Source organism: Palaemon carinicauda, chromosome 36, assembly GCF_036898095.1.
Source record: "Palaemon carinicauda isolate YSFRI2023 chromosome 36, ASM3689809v2, whole genome shotgun sequence".
Lineage (NCBI taxonomy): Eukaryota > Metazoa > Arthropoda > Malacostraca > Decapoda > Palaemonidae > Palaemon > Palaemon carinicauda.
Window position 1 is genome coordinate 23,689,283 of NC_090760.1, and position 20,884 is coordinate 23,710,166.

The 20,884-nt window shown below is 37.4% G+C and overlaps 1 protein-coding gene across 1 annotated transcript in view; it reads left to right on the forward strand.

Moving 5' to 3' along the window:
• Positions 1–20,884, forward strand: part of LOC137628399 (zinc finger protein on ecdysone puffs-like) — a 282,863-nt gene that overhangs the window by 210,554 nt on the left and 51,425 nt on the right. The window contains exons 12-13 of the mRNA XM_068359548.1: positions 5,460–5,597; positions 10,372–10,736. Of these exons, the coding sequence (XP_068215649.1) occupies positions 5,460–5,597; positions 10,372–10,736 (503 nt within the window). The remainder of the gene's footprint in view (positions 1–5,459; positions 5,598–10,371; positions 10,737–20,884) is intronic.

The window sequence follows — 20,884 nt, forward strand, 5'->3', positions numbered from 1 at the left end:
GATTCTTGCTCTTACATAACAATCCTTAGGAAAATGTTATTTTTGTTGAATTTGGCTTCTGGTCCTAGAATATCTGAGCTGTCTGCCTTATCCAGAGATCTGGGTCACACTGAATTTCTTCCGTCTGGGGAGGTCTTACTCTCGCCGGATAGACAGTTCTTAGCTAAAAATGAAGATCCCCAGTCCACATGGACTCCGTGGAGAATTGTTCCACTTCCTCAGGATCTTTCCCTGTGTCCTGTCTACACTCTCAAAGGTTTTAATATTATCATTATTAAATGACTGATTCCATGTCGAGATATTACATAGATGATCCAGTTTCCTATCTAGTTGTGCCTTGTGTGCCAAGGATTTGTAGAAAGCTACCTCACCTGCACTTGACACAATCCAATCAAAACTGACATCAGACCTCCCTCTCACGTAGCTGGTTCTTTAGGTGACGTATCTCCATGAGAATTTCTTCTTTCTTGAATTTAGCCTGTTGTATCTGGTCTTCCAAGAATAGTCTTTTGTATTTCGGAAAAGGCTCCCCACCAAAAGATTATCTGTGCAGCCACCCAAACATCTTTGGTCTTGTGCAGGAGGTCTGATGTCAGTTTTGATTGGATTGTGTCAAGTGCAGGTGAGGTAGCTTTCTACAAATCCTTGGCACACAAGGCACAACTAGATAGGAAACTGGATCATCTATGTAATATCTCGACATGGAATCAATCATTTAATAATGATAATATTAAAATTCTTACTGATACTAATATTGATGAAAATTGCAAAATAATTCTAAGCTTAGGTTTGAATTTTTCATTGGGTACTGAGAATTCAGACTTTGTAAGAGGAATAGGAAATATAAATCAATATAATTTCAAGCACGCAGAATTTAATCTTGAGTTTATTAAGGGAATTCTATTCAGCAGTTTTAGCAATAAAGTAAATCATTTACCCCAGCGCTTTATGCAGGCGCTAAATAAGCTAAAGAAAAGTCTTAATTTGAAAATATCAAAGGCTGATAAGGGAGGATGTGTAGTAATCATGAACAAAACTGACTACCTTATCAAGGCTTACAAACTCTTAAATGACCAAAATACCTACGTTAAGCTAACGAAAACACCATCAATTAAATACATTCAATCTGAGTTTAATAGGAGAATGAAATCGGTTGTTAACAACGGGGTAAGTAAGGAGACTAAAGATATTGTTTATAGTAAACTAACCAGAAGGTTACCGTCATTTAGTTTTTTCTATGGTACACCGAAAATACATAAAGTAGGTATCCCGCTAAGACCTATAGTAGCTAGCTGTAACACCTCACAGACTGATTTATCTACATGGTTGGCTAAGATTCTTGGTGAATTGATGGGTACCATCTCTGATTCTCACTTAAAGCATAGTGCTGATTTCTTAGAAAAGATCAAGAAAAGGGAGTATGTGGGTCGAATGTACAGCTTAGATATAGTCTCTTTGTTTACAAATGTACCCCTTGACTTTGTTCTGGAAAATCTCACTAAACTCGCCGAAGATGGCATTTTTAAACCACCATTGCCTATAGGTAAGTTTTGTGAGCTAATTAAGATATCAGTAGAATCTACTATTTTTGAATTTGAAGGTTCATTTTATCAATAAAAGATGGGAGTCTCAATGGGTTCTTCCCTATCCCCGGTTCTGGCCAACCTTTGTATGGAGTTTTTTGAGAAGTTGTATGTTAACAAATTACCAAGAGAAATAAAACCTGAAATTTGGGTACGGTATGTGGATGATATCTTTATTGTATACAAACATAATGAGGAGGCTTTTAGAAGGTTTTTAAATTTCCTGGAGGTCTATGTACCCTCCATAAAATTTACTGTGGAAAGAGAAACTGATAATCAATTACCCTTTCTCGATTTGATAGTTCACCGAGATAACGTGAATAGGTCTTTTAAATTTTCTGTTTTTAGAAAGAGCACACATACTAATTCATACATTCATTTCTTTTCATATCATGATGCTAAAGTCAAATCAAATGTTTTAACAAATCTGTTTATCCGAGCATATCATCTATGTGACCCTATTTATATTGATAAAGAAATTGAGTTTTTAATACACAGTTTTAGGAACTTATGTTACCCTAAATGTTTTATCGAACATTGTCACAAAAAAGCTAGAAAGATATATTTTAATCCCCTTGATAAAACTGATAAGCCTGATTTTAAAACATCTCTGCTGCTTCCCTACAACAAAGAACTTGCCAATTCCTCTCTTGGTTTGTGTAGAGAGACACCAGGATATAATATCGTTTTTCAGTATGAGAATACCCTCAGGAAGAAACTCATTAATAACGACCCAGGTAAAGATGATGGTGAGATAGGAGTATACTGTATGTGATTCCATGTAAGGATTGTGAGGAATGCTACATCGGGGAGAGCGGCCGCTCGTTGGAAGAGAGGAAAAGGGAACATATTGCAGCTTGCAGATCAGGGAACTACTATAGTGCCATAGCCAGACATACTTGGGAGAAAAGTCATGCAATAGCCTTCAACAAGGCAGAAATTGTTTACAGGTGTCGTGACAGGGCAATCAGGAGAACGATTGAAGGTGCTGTGATCTCTTTGAACAAGACTTTTGACGGTAACAAGGGAATAGTAGAAGATGAAAACATCAGTGAAGAAATATGTAGGCGAAGCAAAATTCGTAACTGTAGGAATACATGTGCCAAGATAAGAGATGCTTCCTCCTCTGTCCCTCCTTCACAGGTTCATCCTCCACAGACATTGCAAATGACAAACGACCAGAACTACCAAAACATCGAATTGGCCAGTGACCATCGTAACATATCACCCAGAAGATCTCAAAGAATTTTGGAAAGGACAAGGGCCCAACAACCTGATATTGTTTTGTAATTGATTTTAATCTGTTTTAACTACAGTATATGGCTATGTATTTGAATTGTTTATGTATTTCTGTTTTTCCTTATATCAGTATCTAACTTGTAATTTTATAAAAATTTTAGTGACCAAGTCCTCAGATGATGGACGAAAGCTCTAAATGTTTTTTGTAATATAAAGTTTTCAAACACGTCTTACATCATTTTGGAACCTTTTCAAGATAACAAGGAAGTACGACATTGTACATGTTTGCACCATATATATATATATATATATATATATATATATATATATATATATATATATATATATATATATATATATATATATACTGTATATATATACAGTATATGAATATATATATATATATATATATATATATATATATATATATATATATATATATATATATATATATACTGTATATATACATATGAATATATATATATATATATATATATATATATATATATATATATATATATATATATATATATATACATATATATATGTATATATATATAAATGTATATATATATATATATATATATATGTATATATGTGTATATATATATATAAATATTTGTGTATATATATATATATATATATATATATATATATATATATATATATATATATATATATATATATATATATATATGTGTGTGTGTGTGTACATATAAATATATATATGTATATATATATATATATATATATATATATATATATATATATATGTATATATATATATATATATATATATATATATATATATATATATATATATATATATATATATATATATACACACACATATATATTTATATATATACACATGTATATTTATATTCAAATAAGCCATATATATTTTAGATACATTAATGTCTGGATTCTCTTAACGACCTCGGGATCAGAGCCCCAGGCGAAATCACACAAAGACAAGAGCTTGTGTCCGGCCGGGAATTGAACCCTGGTCGGCAAGCTCTTGTCTTTGTGTGATTTCGCCTGGGGCTCTGATCCCGAGGTCGTTAAGAGAATCCAGACATTAATGTATCTAAAATATATATGGCTTATTTGAATATGAAAAACACGTCTAAATGTGCAAAATTTATCATATATATATATATATATATATTTATATATATATGTATATATATATATATATATATATATATATATATATATATATATATATATATATATATATATATATATATATATATGTATAATATATATTTATATATATATGCATGTGTGTTTGCGTATATATGACCAGATCTGGGTCGTATCGGGGTTCAGTCAATTTCGGAAAACACGAATGGAGGGGATTTCATGCTCAATTGATACCCAAGTGGATTGTTTTACACAGGTTTTATTCTCTTAAGTTTACAAGGGCGCCTGTAATTGTGATTACGTTACGTTACTTAGAAAAAGCCCTCAGAAAATGGTACTTGGTTCGGCAAACATGTTGGCACCTGCCCTCCCTTTCCTGACACAGTATAGGCTTCCAAACAAGACTGCCTATCCTCTGGGTCCTTTTACTGAAGGGCCCATATATTGGTGTGGCTGTACCTATCATGATTGGTTGTTCAACATGAACTTTCTTCAAGAGCAAATTGGGTGGGAGTTTAGTGACGCCAATGCCCACGTCAATGCACAAGCCAACCTTTACCACAGTCAAACCACAGTGTAACCGTTATTTTCTCTCACAAAAAAAAAAAAAAAGACCGTTGGCACTTAAGTAGGCCGGTCACGGCCGCTATGATTACGATCAGTTCATCATACCCCCTTCAAAATAAATTTTTCTATATCTCTCTACTTAAAAGAATTAAAATTAAGATCATAGGGCCGCTTGGCGTGTTACAGTTGTAAGTTATACAAAGGTGAATCTCTTGCCCACAATAGGTCATACAAAAACAAAATTCAAGTTTAGATACGCCATCACATAAATTTGGAACAAAAAATTTCTAAATCATTTTAAGAATTTGGCCTGTATGGAGGATTTTGGAATTTTGTTGCAACTGTAAGATAAGTTAGCGGTTTGAGTAATGCTTAAAAGTTCATCAGACTAATAAGATAGATAGATATGAAGCATATCATGAGGATGGTTTAGTATTGAATGTAAAATATACCTAGTTTTGTATCAAGGCTGAAGATGGTATTTGTGATCAAAGAAAGCCTGGATAAAAAAAATGTTGGATTTATTGTTTATTGCCATAGCTTAAAGAATTTCTGTAATAATTTGTTAAGGTTTTCTTCACAGTATTAATATGTGAATCTTGGTTAATCTTAAAGGACAGTAATTCTGCTCATTACAGAAAATGATTGTTGATAAGATAAAATTTGTATTAGCACATTCTTTTTAGCAAGGTAATAAGTGCAACTTATAGGTTTTAATCAATGCATTTCTGTATCTTTTTTAATGTGTCTTTATTGTTTATCCTTTTCTAGAAATAAAACGAGAATTTTTTAATGTGTCTTTCTTGTTTATCCTTTTCTAGAAACAAAACGAGAATTTTTTAATGTGTCTTTCTTGTTTATCCTTTTCTAGAAAGAAAACGAGAATTTTTTAATGTGTCTTTCTTGTTTATCCTTTTCTAGAAAGAAAACGAGAAGAGAAGATCTGAGGAGCAAGAGAAAATACATACTAAGGAAAATGGATTTGAACATAATAATAAGAAGAGAGAACATAAAAAACCAAAACATGCAGATGAATCATCGTCCAAAAAACCAAAGACTGTAAGTATTTAGAGACATGGTAAAACTCTTTTGCTTTATCACAAACCAACTACAGTACTTTGAATTAGCCTTACGCGTATCCACACAAACTTTTAAACACCCAAAAGAAGAATAAAAACGATATCCCTATCCAGGTGGCAATCTATGTATCCTTGCTCCATAGGCCCTGCAGTGACAGATTGAGTCCCAGCGTGTATGTCTGTAGTGTTGTAGACACGTAGCATATATCCAAAAAATTTCGTCCCTAATTACTTGGAATCTTTAACTGTAGTATTTTTTTATGTGAATGGCTCAATTTTGAGGACTTTGCTGCTACTAGGATTAATGAAATAATTATTCCCTTTTTATAGAGTTTTAGAATTTTTATATATTGAATAGCGCATTTTGGTTAATTTAGGAAGCCATTTTTCCTCCAGTGTAAATTTTTTAATGTTTTATTCTAATAATTTAGAATTTTACCAGGTTGCTTCTCAGGAATTTCATGAGCACTGGTGGATATGTAATTCATAGTATAATTGCCAAGGTTTTAAAGGTGAAATATTCCATATTGGCCAAGATCTCATAAAGACAACTGACCCCATAGTGAAGGGAAAACGTGGTTGAAAAATGTAAACATTAACAAATATACTGAACTGTGAGCAGATGACATATCTTCTTTATTAGATGAAGACAATGGAATGCTAGTACATAGTCATAAACATCACTTCCTTTGTCATATATTTTAATTTGAAATTTATTATTATAGATTTTAATATCAATATCTCAATATCTTAGAATGAAACTTTTTGTGATGATCCTAATTAGTATTGCATTAAAGTCTCATTATTTAATGGTAAGAGATCATTCAGGAATGGATTCATTTGTTCACAAATAAATATATTTGCTCTTTTTTGCTTGAAAGCATGCACCATTATACTTAACTGTCTCATTAGGATAACTGCTATGTAAGGAATTTCCTTTAGTAAATTATTATTTTTTTTTGCATTTTATAATGAGGATGCTCACAGATATAAAATTATATTCTGAACATGGGTTAATATTTCACTTTAATTAGTATGAAGGTATTTTTATAGATCCAGTTAGTACAGATTTTGCGTGTGTGAAGGTGAAGAACCTGTAAGCTGCAGTGTATCTAAATATTCGGCGTCAATGACCTTTGATGTCAGGATGCCAGAAAACCTCAAATCAATCAATCGATCAAGTATCTAAATAAGGTAACACATCACATCTGTTTTTGGAGTATACATTGTTAATAAATTTTGATTTTTATAGTAATTTTATGAATATTTCTTTTTCTGAAGATTGAATGGTGACATCAAATTATTGGTCTGTTATATTGTGTGGGCACTGTTCTCAGTATGAACTATGGAGACTTGTTTACCTTTTTCAGACCTTATAGAGAGATTGAACGAATGAAATTGAGGCTTTCAAAAGGCAAGCAAGATTTTGAGGCTTTTATTAATTATACTGATCTTCCCAAAGCTAGTTTTTATTTTTTCAAGTTTGTGGACAACTGCACAGTGTCCAAAGCATTATTAATTCTGAGTTTGACTATATACCCAAGACCTCTGTCTTGTATGATGAAGTTCAGGAAAGGACTGCTAGGGTTATACCTGATCCAGTATGGCATATAACCTCATACAGGGAGGAGTGTGATATCAAGGGATTTGAATGCCTAGAAAAGAAAGTTGGTAGTATTCCACAAGTAAATTTGAAACTCTATTACCACAGCCTTCTGGTCAAAGCTGTCAGCAAAACACTGGCAGTTTTATAGAGTAATTTTACACCCTCTCCATCAAATTCAGTTCGCAATGTGTTTCCTTGCCATACTTTTAACCATGCAAAGGAAATCATTTATTTAATAGATATCTATGAGTTAAAACAGGATATACTGGCGAAGTGCCTGCCTACTCTTTGTAAAGTTAAAAAGTTGAAAGAGGATATGAATGCCATTTTATTAGTATGTCTGACTATATTATGATCAGATACTTGTACATCACTGTCAAGAAAGTTCAACCATGACCAGTGGAATATTACTAGTGTTATGATTTTGGCCATGTAAATGTCAAATATAATAATGAAAAAGATATTTCATTTGTTCAAAATTTCTTTAAACTTCTACAGATTATTCAGCAAATAACTTTTGCTACCATTATGAGGGCGCTCCCTCTCAAAATTAAATCAACAGTGTCCTCAAATCAAGCTTATTGTATTTGAAACTGCCAATAATGAACATGTCACCTTTGGTGTAGCTAGAAAAAAACTTTTAGGTATACAGTAGTTCAACTTTACAAGTTTTGTATCTAATGCCGCTGATTTGAATAATAGTTAAAAAACTGCTCATTCTTTTGTTGGTGTTAAATGTCAGAATCCTGATAACTCCATATCTTCATTATGAAGTCCCTCAAAAACCAAATATCTGGAAAATTCTATTCCTATAGGTTCAACAAGTACAAATATAGGGTCTGCTTACTTGAAATCATTCTTGCACTATTATTGTTACTTCACCATCATTTAAACAAATGTGTTTCAATAGGGTAACTGATAATGCAAATAGTACTACTACCCGAACTTATCAATCTAAGTAAGAAGTCCAGATTCGTGTACAGAACAGGGTTGACATATCAGCCACTTTCAACACCACCAAGAATATGGAGGATCTTTTTGAAGTAGAGTTGGTTGATCTTGAACCCATTAAATCAAAATCTGAGAGAAAAAACAAGTACTTGAAAGTACAACTCGTCCAAAATCTGAAGAAAAAAAATTAGTGAAGAATATTTGACTAAGCCGAAAGAAGTTTCTTCTAGTCATTCTACAGGGAGGCCCATTTGCTCATGTACCAAATACATTTTCTGTGGAAACAGAAACATTGTCTTGACTCATTGCAATCAGTCTACTAAGTAGTTGAAGGAAACCTAACTGACAATGTACCCCTTCAGGAAATTAATCCATCTACAGCCATAGGCATAACCAATAAATTGATGATTTTACATAACGCAACAGTATAGAATGAAACACCCCACAATATTTCTTTCGGCTGCAATTGTTGTATCATTCCTGAATTTCGTGACATTAAATATATACATGAAATTAGTCTTATGATTGATAACTTTGTCAAGAACTAAGAAAAAAATCAGTATGGTAAATTAGAAGCCCTCAATGCTGATTGTATGTGTTGGTCATCTAATTAAGTGTCACTCCTCATCTAGAAATTTCATAGAAAATCTTAATCTTAATCCAAATGATAATCAGGTAGCAAATCATAATCAAAGTAAACATCGCAAAACCATATCCTATCTATCTATCTATCTATCTTTCTATCTATCCAGGTGCCTTTTTGACGTGGGCAGTCAATTACCTTCACATGGTCCTGTCTCTAGCTCTGTATAAATTGTCCAGCAATTACATTTGCATTTACATCCTCCAGTAAGCTGTCTAGAAACTTTTTCCTTTGCCAGCCTCGTGCTCTTCTTCTCAAACTCAATCTAAAAAATAATGCTTGCACATTTAAAAAGAAACGTAACTCCAGATTGATGAGATTAAATAAGTTTGCCCAGTGGAAATTCTTTTCCATTGCCATAATGTTTAAAACACAAACAATTTATTGGAATAATAATTATCCTGAATTTATTTCCTTCTAGAGAGAATTCAAAGAATATTGAAAAATTATAACCCCATTTCAGTATGCTTGCAGCATTCTAACAGTACTGTTCCATCAGTAGGAAATTACTCTCTAGCATCTCACCTTGTCCCTACTGCTTGTATTAAGAACTGTGATCTATATTCACGAAAAAGTAACTTATAATACTTTGGTATTTAATACTTAAGAATTTTTATTATCTGGAGTTTAGTTACACATGAATAATAACAGCTCCTTCAATATTTATATGTACAATCAACCTTGCAACTATAATTATCAAAATTTACCTGAAGAATTCCTAAATATGCAAGATCCCGTTAATTGGAGACTTCTGGGACATGAGATGTATTACTGTTGATATGAAGGATTCTAAGGTTGAACAAATAGTTAATGATTGTAATTTCTGTATTTTAAACAATTGTAATACAATCACTTCTTATTCAAAAACTCTTGGATCATATTCACCAATAGATTCATCTCTTTGATCTACAAAAATTGTTTATAGGTTTGATTGGAGCGCCCCACGTGACCTTTTCCCATTTTAATAATCATGTTAGGACATACACCAACTCATATTTAATGTTGTAATACGAATTATGAATGTGAGGATGAACTAGATATGGGTTTGATGAGGAAGGTGCTATTGAACTTATCAGGAGTTGGTTGGGGAAGATGCAGTTTATATAGTTAAGGCTTTCATGGGGAAGGTACAGTTAAACAAGAGAGGGTTTGATGTGGAAAGTGAGGTTGAACTTGGTAGATGTTGGATGAGAAAGGTGCGGTTGAACTAGTTAGAGGTTGGATGAGGAAAGTGAGGTTGGAGGAGTAAGTTGCGGTTGAAGTAGGTAAAGCTTGATTTGAGAAGGCGAGATAGATTTTAGTATGGGTTAAATGAAGAAGGTGCAGTTGAAATAAGTAGGGGATGGATGAGGAAGATGAAGTTGAACTACTTTGACTTTGATGAATAATGTACATTCATAGATAGTGTTTAGATAGTCGGTATTTTAAATACCTATAATTCTTGGTTTGGCAGTTTTATAAAAATTTTCTTCAGCTTCATGAATATGTTGAATAACAGCTGGTTTGTTTATTCCATCTAAGTTAATATGTTTGTATTTTTTATATTGATTACAGGATAATAAAGACTTTAAATGCAAAGGGGATGATGATGGGAATGAAGAGGAGAATTATAACAAAGATCAACATGATGAAGTGTTTGAAGTTCATGAGGTGGAAGGAGGACATGTGCATGTCAATAATAAAAAGGGAAAAAAGGATGAACATGCCGCAGGACCTGAAGAACAGAAAGAAAAGGGACAGGAACGTGAAGAACGTAGTGTTGAGCCTAGTGAGGAACAAGAACATGGAATAAAAGAGGGAGAAATTATGCACACTAATGATGGCAAAGATGCATTGAGCAATGAGGAAATTAGTGCAGATTCTGAAAACCAAGAAAAGAAAAACTTTGAAGAAGCACGTGCAGACGAAAAGAAAATTAGGTAAGAGTTTCATTTAAACAGTACTATTTTTTTTTCTTACTTTAAATAGACAATCTTATTTCTATCTAAAATACTCCACTACAGTATGTTAAATACAATTATTTTTTTATATGTCATGGGAAAAGTGTATGTATTTAAGTAATGTTGAAAAGGTTGGTTATAGCCATTTGAAAAATATCTAGTTCTATGAACCTCTCGTGCTGTTGATATTGCTCTTTTTCCAAAGCCAATTCAACAGCGACGTTACCCCCAAAAAACTATACATTTCCCGTTCTTCTCTTCAAGAGGTAACTCCTCCCGCTCACCAGAGACATCTAGTGACTAATGGCAGCTATAAGTAAAGTCTAGCATTACGTAATCTGCTATTAGTGGTTTCAATAGTTTCCTATATTTTCAACTTATTATTTCCATTTCGTATAATTTCATTCCTTATTGTATGATAAATTGCGAACATTTTTGTTTAAATAACATTTCATTTTCCATTTTTCATTCTTTACTATTTCCTTTTCATTTTTTATGCACACATTTCTAGTGTTCATTTCATTCTACATTTATCCCTTATAACTTTTCTTATTGCATATTATCCTTATTTCCATTCTTATTCCTCATCCATATTTCCTTTTTTTAGTATTTTCCCTATTTTGCATGTATCGATTTTATTTAATGCATATTTTGCATAGGTAAATTTACTCCATAAAACTTTATTTATATGACTTTCCCATATCTCTCTTTACTCTCACTAAACCCTTTCATGCTTGGCTGAACAGGGCTATTCTATTTTCAGAAGCTCTACCCTCATGACTAATATCAATGTTTGGTTTTAAAGAATTTTTTCCTCTATCTCTCTTATTTGTCAATGGAAAAATGTTCAGTTTCGAAAAAATCTGAATATAGCATAACCCAAGGCATTGGATAGGAGTCTGTGGAGAGAATGGCGATATCAGATGCAGGACCCAACCCGGAGAATTCCGGACGGGATTTAGTGAGTGAGTGAGTGAGTGATACTTTTCATACTTTTCAATGTGTATAAAATCTCTGGTCAGAGTCTTTTTCTTTAAGGAGCTAACTGGCAGTGAAGGGGAATTTCATATACTTTTTTAACTGTAAAAATACAGCTTAGTATAACGAATATATTTCATATCATCATGTTATGATAATTTTGAATAGCTGTTTTTTCGTTAACATATAAGAAAGTTACCAATTATCATAAATTCTATGATATTAATTATAAGAAACAGTAGTATGAATATATGGAAGCGCAGTGCTAGAAGGGATAAGCAGAAAAATTGGGGTACAATTCAGCGAATGAGAAGAAGAGAGAGACAGAGTAATTGGTAAATGGTGGAGAGCAGGATGGTTATTATTATTATTATTATTATTATTATTATTATTATTATTATTATTATTATTGTTATTACTTGCTAATCTACAACCCTAGTTGGAAAAGCAGGACACCAAAAGCCCAGGGGCTCCAACAGGGAAAATAGCCCAGTGAGGAAAGGAAACAAGGAAAAATAAAATATTTTAAGAACAGTAATATTAAAATGAATATATCTTATATGAACTTTAAAAACTTCAACAAACATTAGGAAGAGAAATAAGATAGAATAGCGTGCCCGGATGTACCCTCAAGCAAGAGAACTCTAACCCAAGACAGTGGAAGACCATGGTACAGAGTCTATGACACTACCCAAGACTAGAGAACAATGGTTTGATTTTGGAGTGTCCTTCTCCTAGAAGAATTGCTTAACTTAGCTAAAGAGTCTCTTATACCCTTACCAAGAGGAAAGTGGCCACTGAACAATTACAGTGCAGTAGTTAACCCCTTGGATGAAGAAGAATTGTTTGGTAATCTCAGTGTTGTTAGGTGTATGAGGATAGAGGAGAATATGTAAAGAATAGGCCAGACAATTCAGTGTGTGTGTGTACGCAAAGGAAAAATGAACCGTAACCAGAGAGAAGATCCAGTTTAGTACTGTGTGGCCAGTCAAAGGACCCCATACCTCTCTACCCCTATCTCAACGGGTGGCTGGTGAATTGGCCAACCTACTGTGGAGAATGGGCTCTAATGGGGGGATCCATTTCAAAACAAGTGCCGTCCCTTCTTGCTCATTTTTTACTGCTTTCAGTATTATGCATTACACTACTTTATATGTCAAGGGATTACAGTATTACTTCCAATAAAATTGAGTTAAGATATGTATGTTTAGTCAGATAAAGCTACAAATTTTATTATTTTTACAATGAGTGAATCCCAACAATATTATCAGGTGGAGCTTATGAAGAAAGACAAATTTTCTTCCCTGGGAAAATTTTTGTTTTGTCTTTCTATTACCAAAGGTATTTTTGTCCATATTGGTTCCCTATAATTTTGGGTCTTACTGATTATCGTTAAAAGATAACATTCAGATACTCAGTTGTGGAGTCTATGAATTAATAACTTTTGCAATGCGTGGACTTTCAATGTTTATGAACTATTCTGACCTTTTATCTTATTGTAATTAGTGGTTATCTTTTTATATTCTACTGTTTTCGTAGGGTGTAACTTAAAGGCATGAAATCGTAATATAAGAGATAGAAATAAGGTTGGTCTCTTGGAATTTATTCTAATAAGATATATTTAAAAGTCCTTTGTAAGAAGAACACATAATAGCGTCCTTTTTGAATAGCTGTCATTAAGGGTAAATACAGCATTATGTAAAGGTCAGAGTTAAATGATGTTATGCCCCGGTAGTCATTCTTAGGCAGGCTATTTGCAATAATCTAGACGTATTTTGCCCTGTCTTCAAAGACTATTTTTAAAGCTCAAACCTCATGATTTTCAGTTCAGAATATTTTCGTAATTAAATGAAACTTGATTTCCCAGAAATTTATTATTCCACAATGGTTAGATGGATTCATCTAAATTGTGTAATGTAATCTAATATATATAACTGTCTTATATCTCCTGAGACTGTATGAGATAGTATCTAAAAATTAATGCCAAGAAAGTCATGGTGAGTTTAATTCTAATAGTAGCTGATTTCTAATGCTATTTGAACATTGCAGTTAGGACTTAGGATACAATTGAGAATGGATAATTTTTTTTTTTTTGTCAGAATACCTCTAGTTAAGGGAGACATTGATTAAAAATTCTCTCTAAGGTAATATCTTCAGCAATGTACAGCATGTTTGAGGTATATCTTAACCTGTAAATAAAATAATATTTTAAGGAATAAATAGCAATAAACAATTATATCTTCATCGATATAGCCTACAGCTTATGTTAACTTCTAAATAGAATCTATTAAAAGAAAAAATAGCAATAAACAATTATCTAATAATGTTATTTGTTTTATTCCTCCTCAGTGTTATAGGAACTCTAATGTTCCGTCGATTTCTAACTCAAAAATGAAGTAGAAAGTTCCTGAGATGTCTGTCTATTCTATACCATATTATTATTTTTGGGTGAGATGGCCATGTCATCCTGATGGAAGCTTCCTATAGACAGCTTTCTAAGGGATATTTGGCTACTGTGATACTCCCAGAGAATTGACCATAGGTCTCCAGAATTCTAACTCCTGGTGCGAGTATCCTTAGAATTTTTCTTAATGATATCGCATAATATCAGGGGACGCACATCTTGATACGACACATGGCAATCTTCACCCCGAATAGAGTTTTCGCTCTGAGGGGGAAGAGTGGCGAAATTGAAGGGGAGCAGTTATCAAGGTTACCCTTCCTCCCCTACTATTACAGGGCCCAAAATGGCCGCTTATTCCTATTTCAGTAGCGCTTTCGCACGGTGTATCTCCCTGCTTGCTCTAGTGTTCTAGATCGCTATTTTAAGGAATTTAACATGCATTCTCCAGCATCTTCTGCCTCTGGAAAGTTGAGTATTTAATCTTTCCTGTGTATAGTTTTTAGCTCCCTTCTCACAGTGAAATTAGCATAATTTTAATGTGTTTATTGGAGCATAACCAGTAACTGGAGGCACCATTTTGGTGGCTGTCGTTCGCATACATGCCTTATTTAGTCAGCAGAACGACATTCCCGGTATTTAGCTTTAATGAATTATAGCTATTTAGGCAAAATTATACTAGGGAAGATAAGATCATGCACGAATTTTTCCTCTTTCTTAAATGTATAGATAGTATACATTAGAGTCTCGGTGATAGAGCATAGCCGAGATCTTGCCCTGCGCTGGGCTAACCTAGCCTATGCGCTTTAGTATACTTTCATACATTATCCCTGTTTACCCTCGTGTATCGTTTTATCAATTCAACAGGAGATAGTATATTGCCTAGAATTAATTATATAATTCGATACTCGTCTCTTTCGGAGATTTAAGGGTAAACCCTTCCTTCCCTCTGAGTGCCGCCATTAGACGACAACCCTATCTTGGTCTTGCCATAGAGTAGTATACTCCGGTTTGACTAGGCTAGTGTTTTCTGTCTTCTCCCTTGCTGGCGAGTATCCCGGCTTGGTTTTACGACAGTAACTCAGAGTATTCAGTCTTTATGCCGACAACTAGGCTGCCGGGGGAGTAGTCACTCCCCTACCGGCTTACAGTTGCAGACATAGGAAGCCTAGCTTCCCTAGCCCGCATCCGAAGTAGTAGTACGATGCCGCCACCTTCTCCCTTGCGGTCTAGAAGACAAGTCTTGTTTCGGCAAGATCCTGGGCTGAAGAATCGATATTCTTCTGCCGCCCAGGACGGCGCCGATACTGAAACAATGTTTCTTTTGTGTCTGGAAATGGCGGGCAATCCTGCCGCCTTCTCCCGACACAACACACAAGACCCTTCCCTGCCCCTATCTGTCCTTTAGCGATAGCCTAGCCATCGCATGTCTTTGGCCGATGTCCTGCAATCTCCCCGCTTGCTGGTTAGATTGTGGCGCCGGCCGGGCTCCTACATAGGCGGCTTGATGGCCACTCTGACGTTCCCCATACGGACGCAAGGCTCCGTGAAAGGTTGTGCCGGCCATGATGGCTACCGGTGGGAGACCCTTTGTCTTTGAGTGTTTTTCAGTCTTCCCTTGGACTGCCATCCACATCCCTAAAACCGACAATAGCTGGCAGCAGGTCTTGTGGCTGGGTGGAAGCTAGAATGATTCATTCCCCCCTTCCATTTGAACCCTAATTCTGGAATAAGGCAGTAGGGATAATAATATCTACACCCTTATTTATTGTACTAAACTCTTTTAATAAGGTAGCCCTTTTCTCCATGCTTTCTCTCTCTCTGTCGGCTAGTTCCGCCAGGTGGCTAGACCGGTGCCGATAGGTACTAGCCTAGCCGGCAACATGCCGGCTGAACTACAGTATATGCTTATACAGTAGCCAGTATTTCTGCAGTATAGTACATACTGCAGGCAGAAAACCATAGTATATATTATAAAGTAGTTTATATTTTCCAACATACCTGGTGTATCCTTTCACAGTCTATTGTTGAAACCAATCTTATATTGAAGTGAAGTATTCCTTCAATACACTGATGAAAGTCATCAGATCATAATTTACCCCACAATATTAATACTGTTATGAAAGGTTCAGTGCTAGTATACACTAATTCTAACTCTAGAGGTTAGAACCCTTCTCTTTTGATTTTCCTTTAATAAGGAAATTCTAATATTAATATTGGGGGAGGTCACAGCAATTGGCTGGAAAGGAGGCACAAGTATGGGTCTTTCCTATTTCTTTTCTAGCTTACTATCCTAAGCTATAATGGTTAAGATACCAAAAATTTAATGCATGACATTTTTTATTTATCAAGTGTGATAGATTACCGCATATTCATTTCAATTTCCTTTCTTTACAGGAGGAGCAGAAAGTGAAGTGTGAGGTGATCTTCTGTAACCACAAAAGTAGGAACTTTTGTGGTCACACTATGTGCAGGTCTCATGCCGCCTGCGTTATAACAACTGAAACTTTGAGGTATTGGGACCCCAAGGACTGCATGCTGTTCCCGAAGGCAACAGCTGATGCCGTCGTACCTCAGGCACGACCCGGGCCTCTGTGCGTCCAGATCACAGTTGAGGCTGACGTCACTGAAGCCATGCAAGGCATGGACATCCATCAAGAGGAAAGGATGTCTGAAGTGTCCACGGACACGGAGAAGGATCTTCTTCGAGACGATCCGGAAGAAGAGTCTACTCTACCACCCGGAGGAGATGAAGAGTACGACTCGACAGAAGTGGAGGAGTCCCTTCTACCTGTGCCGGCAGCAGAGCCGACACCGTCTACGTCTTCGGCTCCTACCCCTCCATTAGACGCAATGGGTCAGTCAGTTTTGGTCCACATTACCGCCCTAATGGAGAATCTACGTAAGGAGAACATAGAAAGGCAAGAAAAGATGACGAGAGAGTTTCACGATGCGACTCGGACCGTCACCTCCCGAGGGTCTTCCAAGCGACCCTGAGTACAGGACCTGCCGCCCTGATCTGAGACCAATTCCTGGAGGTATGCGGAATATATGCCTATCACCAACGGCAAACTCTATATTTTGGAGAAGTTGGGAACCGTCCCCCGGGATGACATTGAATTCTGGCTGAACTTCAAGGATTACCCGGAGTGCTTCATTCGGCTGAAGCGTGAACCAGTGTCGAAAGAGGAGACGGAACCAAAGGAGGTCATGGTATTCAACCACGACAAGGCACAGGCTCTCTTGACGAGTAGCCTGAAGAAGGCAGGTTATACTGACTCGCTAGTTTCTGCTCTGAGCAAGAAATACCCTACATTTCTTGCTCCTTCTTCGAGACCCTTCCCCTTCACGTCGAAGGCTTTTCAGAGTGTTCTCAAGGTGGTTGAGGCCGGCAAACCATGCCCTGCACTAGAGGAGTGTAGGCCTCTGTCTCTGGCCTTGCCCACGGATGAGAAGGAATGGAAGGAGGTCCACCTAACCTTCTCAGTAGGAAAGCTTGAAGCAGATATCGCAGGACAGCAGTTCAGCGAGAACCTACCGAAGCTATCGGACTTTCTCTTGCGAAGGGAGCAAGAGACAAAAGAGAGGCTAGCCGCTTCTCTTTTCCTCCAGAACTGCATAGGGATGTGTGCAGGCCACAACAGCACCCCAGATATGCTCACAGTCCTGGCCAAGATGCACATGGCCACCCTCGTAAAGGACCTGTACGCCTTCGTGAAGGCCAGGAGAGCCTGTAGGGAGTTTGTATTTGCTGCTGCAACGGTGAAACATGAACCCAGGAAGCTGATTTCTTCCAGCATCTGGGGTAAGGACCTCTTCCCAAAGGAAGTGGTCCAAGAAGTAGTTGAGAAAGCCACCATTGAGAATAGGAACCTTCTCCAAAAGTGGGGCATCTCCTCAAAGAGGAAGTCTTCCCTGGACGCTGGTCCACAACCCAAACGGAAGACAAAGAAGCCAAGACTACCTTCTCGACCTATTCAGCAACATCCCACGGTCACCATGACCGCGATGCTCCAAGTGGTCGCTCAGCCACAAACCACCTTCCAAGTGGTGCCTCAACAGCTGGTTGCCCAGTCTCCAGCTTTCAACCCAAGGTTTGAGAGGGACACTGCTACCTTTCGCCCGAAAGGAAGAGGATCTCGACGGGGCTCCTCAAGACACTCCTCACGAGGCAGGGGAGGATGCGGTCAGGGTGGCAAGCCCTCCGGACCACCTAAGCAATGGGATGCTACAGGTAGGAGGGAGACTCCAACACTTTCGGGATCGTTGGACCTTCGATCCCTGGACCCACAGCCTAATCAAAAATGGACTAGGATGGAAATGGAACAGATCTCCACCTTCATTTTCTCAATTCTTCCAACACTCCACCCCCTTACTGGAAGAATATACCTTTGAACGCTTGAATAAGAAGGTTATAAGGAAAGCAAAGTCAATCAAATTCCAGGGAAAGATGTTTTGTGTGCCCAAGAAGGACTCGGGCAAACTCAGAGTCATTCTGGACTTGTCGCCACTCAACAAATCCATCGAAAACAACAAGTGCAGGATGTTAATCCTTCAACACATCAGGACCCTGTTACCGAAAGGGGCGCACACAGTCTCAATAGACCTGGCAGATGCTTACTGGCACCTTCCAGTCAGCCGCCCCCTCTCCTCCTACCTAGGATTCAAGCTACAGAAGACAAAGTATGTCTTCAGAGCCATGCCCTTTGGACTAAACATAGCCCCAAGGATCTTCATGAAACTTGCTGACACAGTCGTACAACAACTATGCCTAGAAGGCGTTCAGGTAGCAGCGTACCTGGACGACTGGCTGGTGTGGGCAGCATCCAAGACTGCTTCTCTGCAAGCACCCAAGAAGGTGATCCAGTTCCTGGAACATCTGGGATTCAAGATCAACTTCAAGAAGTTTCGCCTCTCTCCAGCTCAGGAGTTTCCATGCCTGAGAGTCCATTGGAACTTGAAGTCACACCGACCCTCCATTCCACCAAGGAAGAGGAGAGAGATTGCGGGTTCTGTCAAGAGACTACTGAAATCCGACAGGAACTCAAGACGCCAACAGGAAAGAGTACTGGGCTCTCTCCACTTTGCAGTAGTAACAGACCTAGTGCTAAGAGCACAGCTGAAAGATGTGCCAGGAGTCTGGAGAAGATACGCATCAAACGCTCGAAGAGATCTACAAAGACCGGTACCGACCTTACTACGATCCCTTCTCAAGACGTGGTCGAAGGTCAAGAGCCTAAAGAGGACTGTTCCCTTACAACCACCTCCCCCATCGGTGACTATCCACACGGATGCCTCGTTGGAAGGATGGGGAGGTCACTCCCATCAAAAGGAAGCCCAAGGGACCTGGTCATCCCTGTTGAAGACCTTTCATATCTATGTTCGGGAGGCCATGGCAGTCCTCTTGATGCTGAAGAAACTATCCCCTCACAGATCAGCCCACATCAGGCTGGTTTTGGACAGCTCGAGATCGCCCCACGTCAACCATGTGATGTTAGCGATCTCTCATTTAGTGAAAAAGAAGAGATGGCACTTATCGGTAGTTCACCTACAAGGGTTCCGCAATGTGACGGCGGACGCTCTATCCAGGCTAAAGCCGATATAGTCAGAATGGTCCGTAGACGCAGACTCATTCTCCTTCATCTTGGAAAAAGTCCCAGAACTGCAGATCGCCCTCTTCGCGAAGAGCGACAACTAGAAACTACCTCGATATGTAGCCCCATATGAGGACCCTCTAGCAGAAGCGGCGGATGCCATGTCCATCGATTGATACAGATGGACCTGGATCTACCGGTTCCCTCCAACGAATCTCCTGCTGAAAGTCCTCAACAAGCTGTGATCCCTCAAATGAACTGCAGCAGTAGTGGCCCCAAGTGGCCCAAGAGCAATTGGTTCCCTCTGGTGATGGAACTGAAACTGAGGCTGGTCACTCTACTGAAACGAGCTCTATCACAATTGGTTCAGAATTCTACTGTCTTCGCTTCATCACAGAGAACCCAAAACCTCCATCTCATGATTTTCTCGCCTTAGCAGTTAAGAAAAGATTTGGTATCTCGAAAGGCGGTATAGACTTCCTAGAAGAATACAAGTCAAAGTCAACCAGAAGACAATACGAATCGTCTTGGAAAAAATGGGTTGCTTTTGTTAAAGCAAACAGGCGAAAGAAATCTCAATAGACTTCTGCCTGTCTTTCTTCATCCACCTTCACAAACAAGGCTTGGCTGCCACCACGATAACTACGTGTAAGTCAGCTTTGACTAGACCTCTTCTATACGCCTTCCAGGTGGACCTGGCGAACGAAATCTTCAACAAGATTCCGAAGGCATGCGCTAGGCTTAAGCCAGCAGCCCCTCCGAAGCCCATTTCATGGTCTCTGGACAAAGTCTTACACTATGCTTCAACTTTGAACAATGAAGATTGTTCTCTTAAGGATCTAACACAAAAAGTGATATTCCTGTTTGCTATAGCCTCAGGGGCTAGAGTTAGTGAAATAGTAGCCCTATCAAGAGACGAGGGCCATATTCAGTTCACAGAAGTGGGAGAACTGAATCTCTTTCCTGATCCTACTTTTCTCTCCAAATTCGAGCTACCCACCAAAAAGTGGGGTCCCTGGAGAATCTGCCCTCTGAAGGAAGATGTCTCTCTATGTCCAGTAGAGTATCTAAAGGTCTATCTTCGAAGAACTTCAAACTTCAAGGGAGGGCAGCTCTTCAAAGGCGAAACCTCAGGATCAAACTTATCCCCAAAA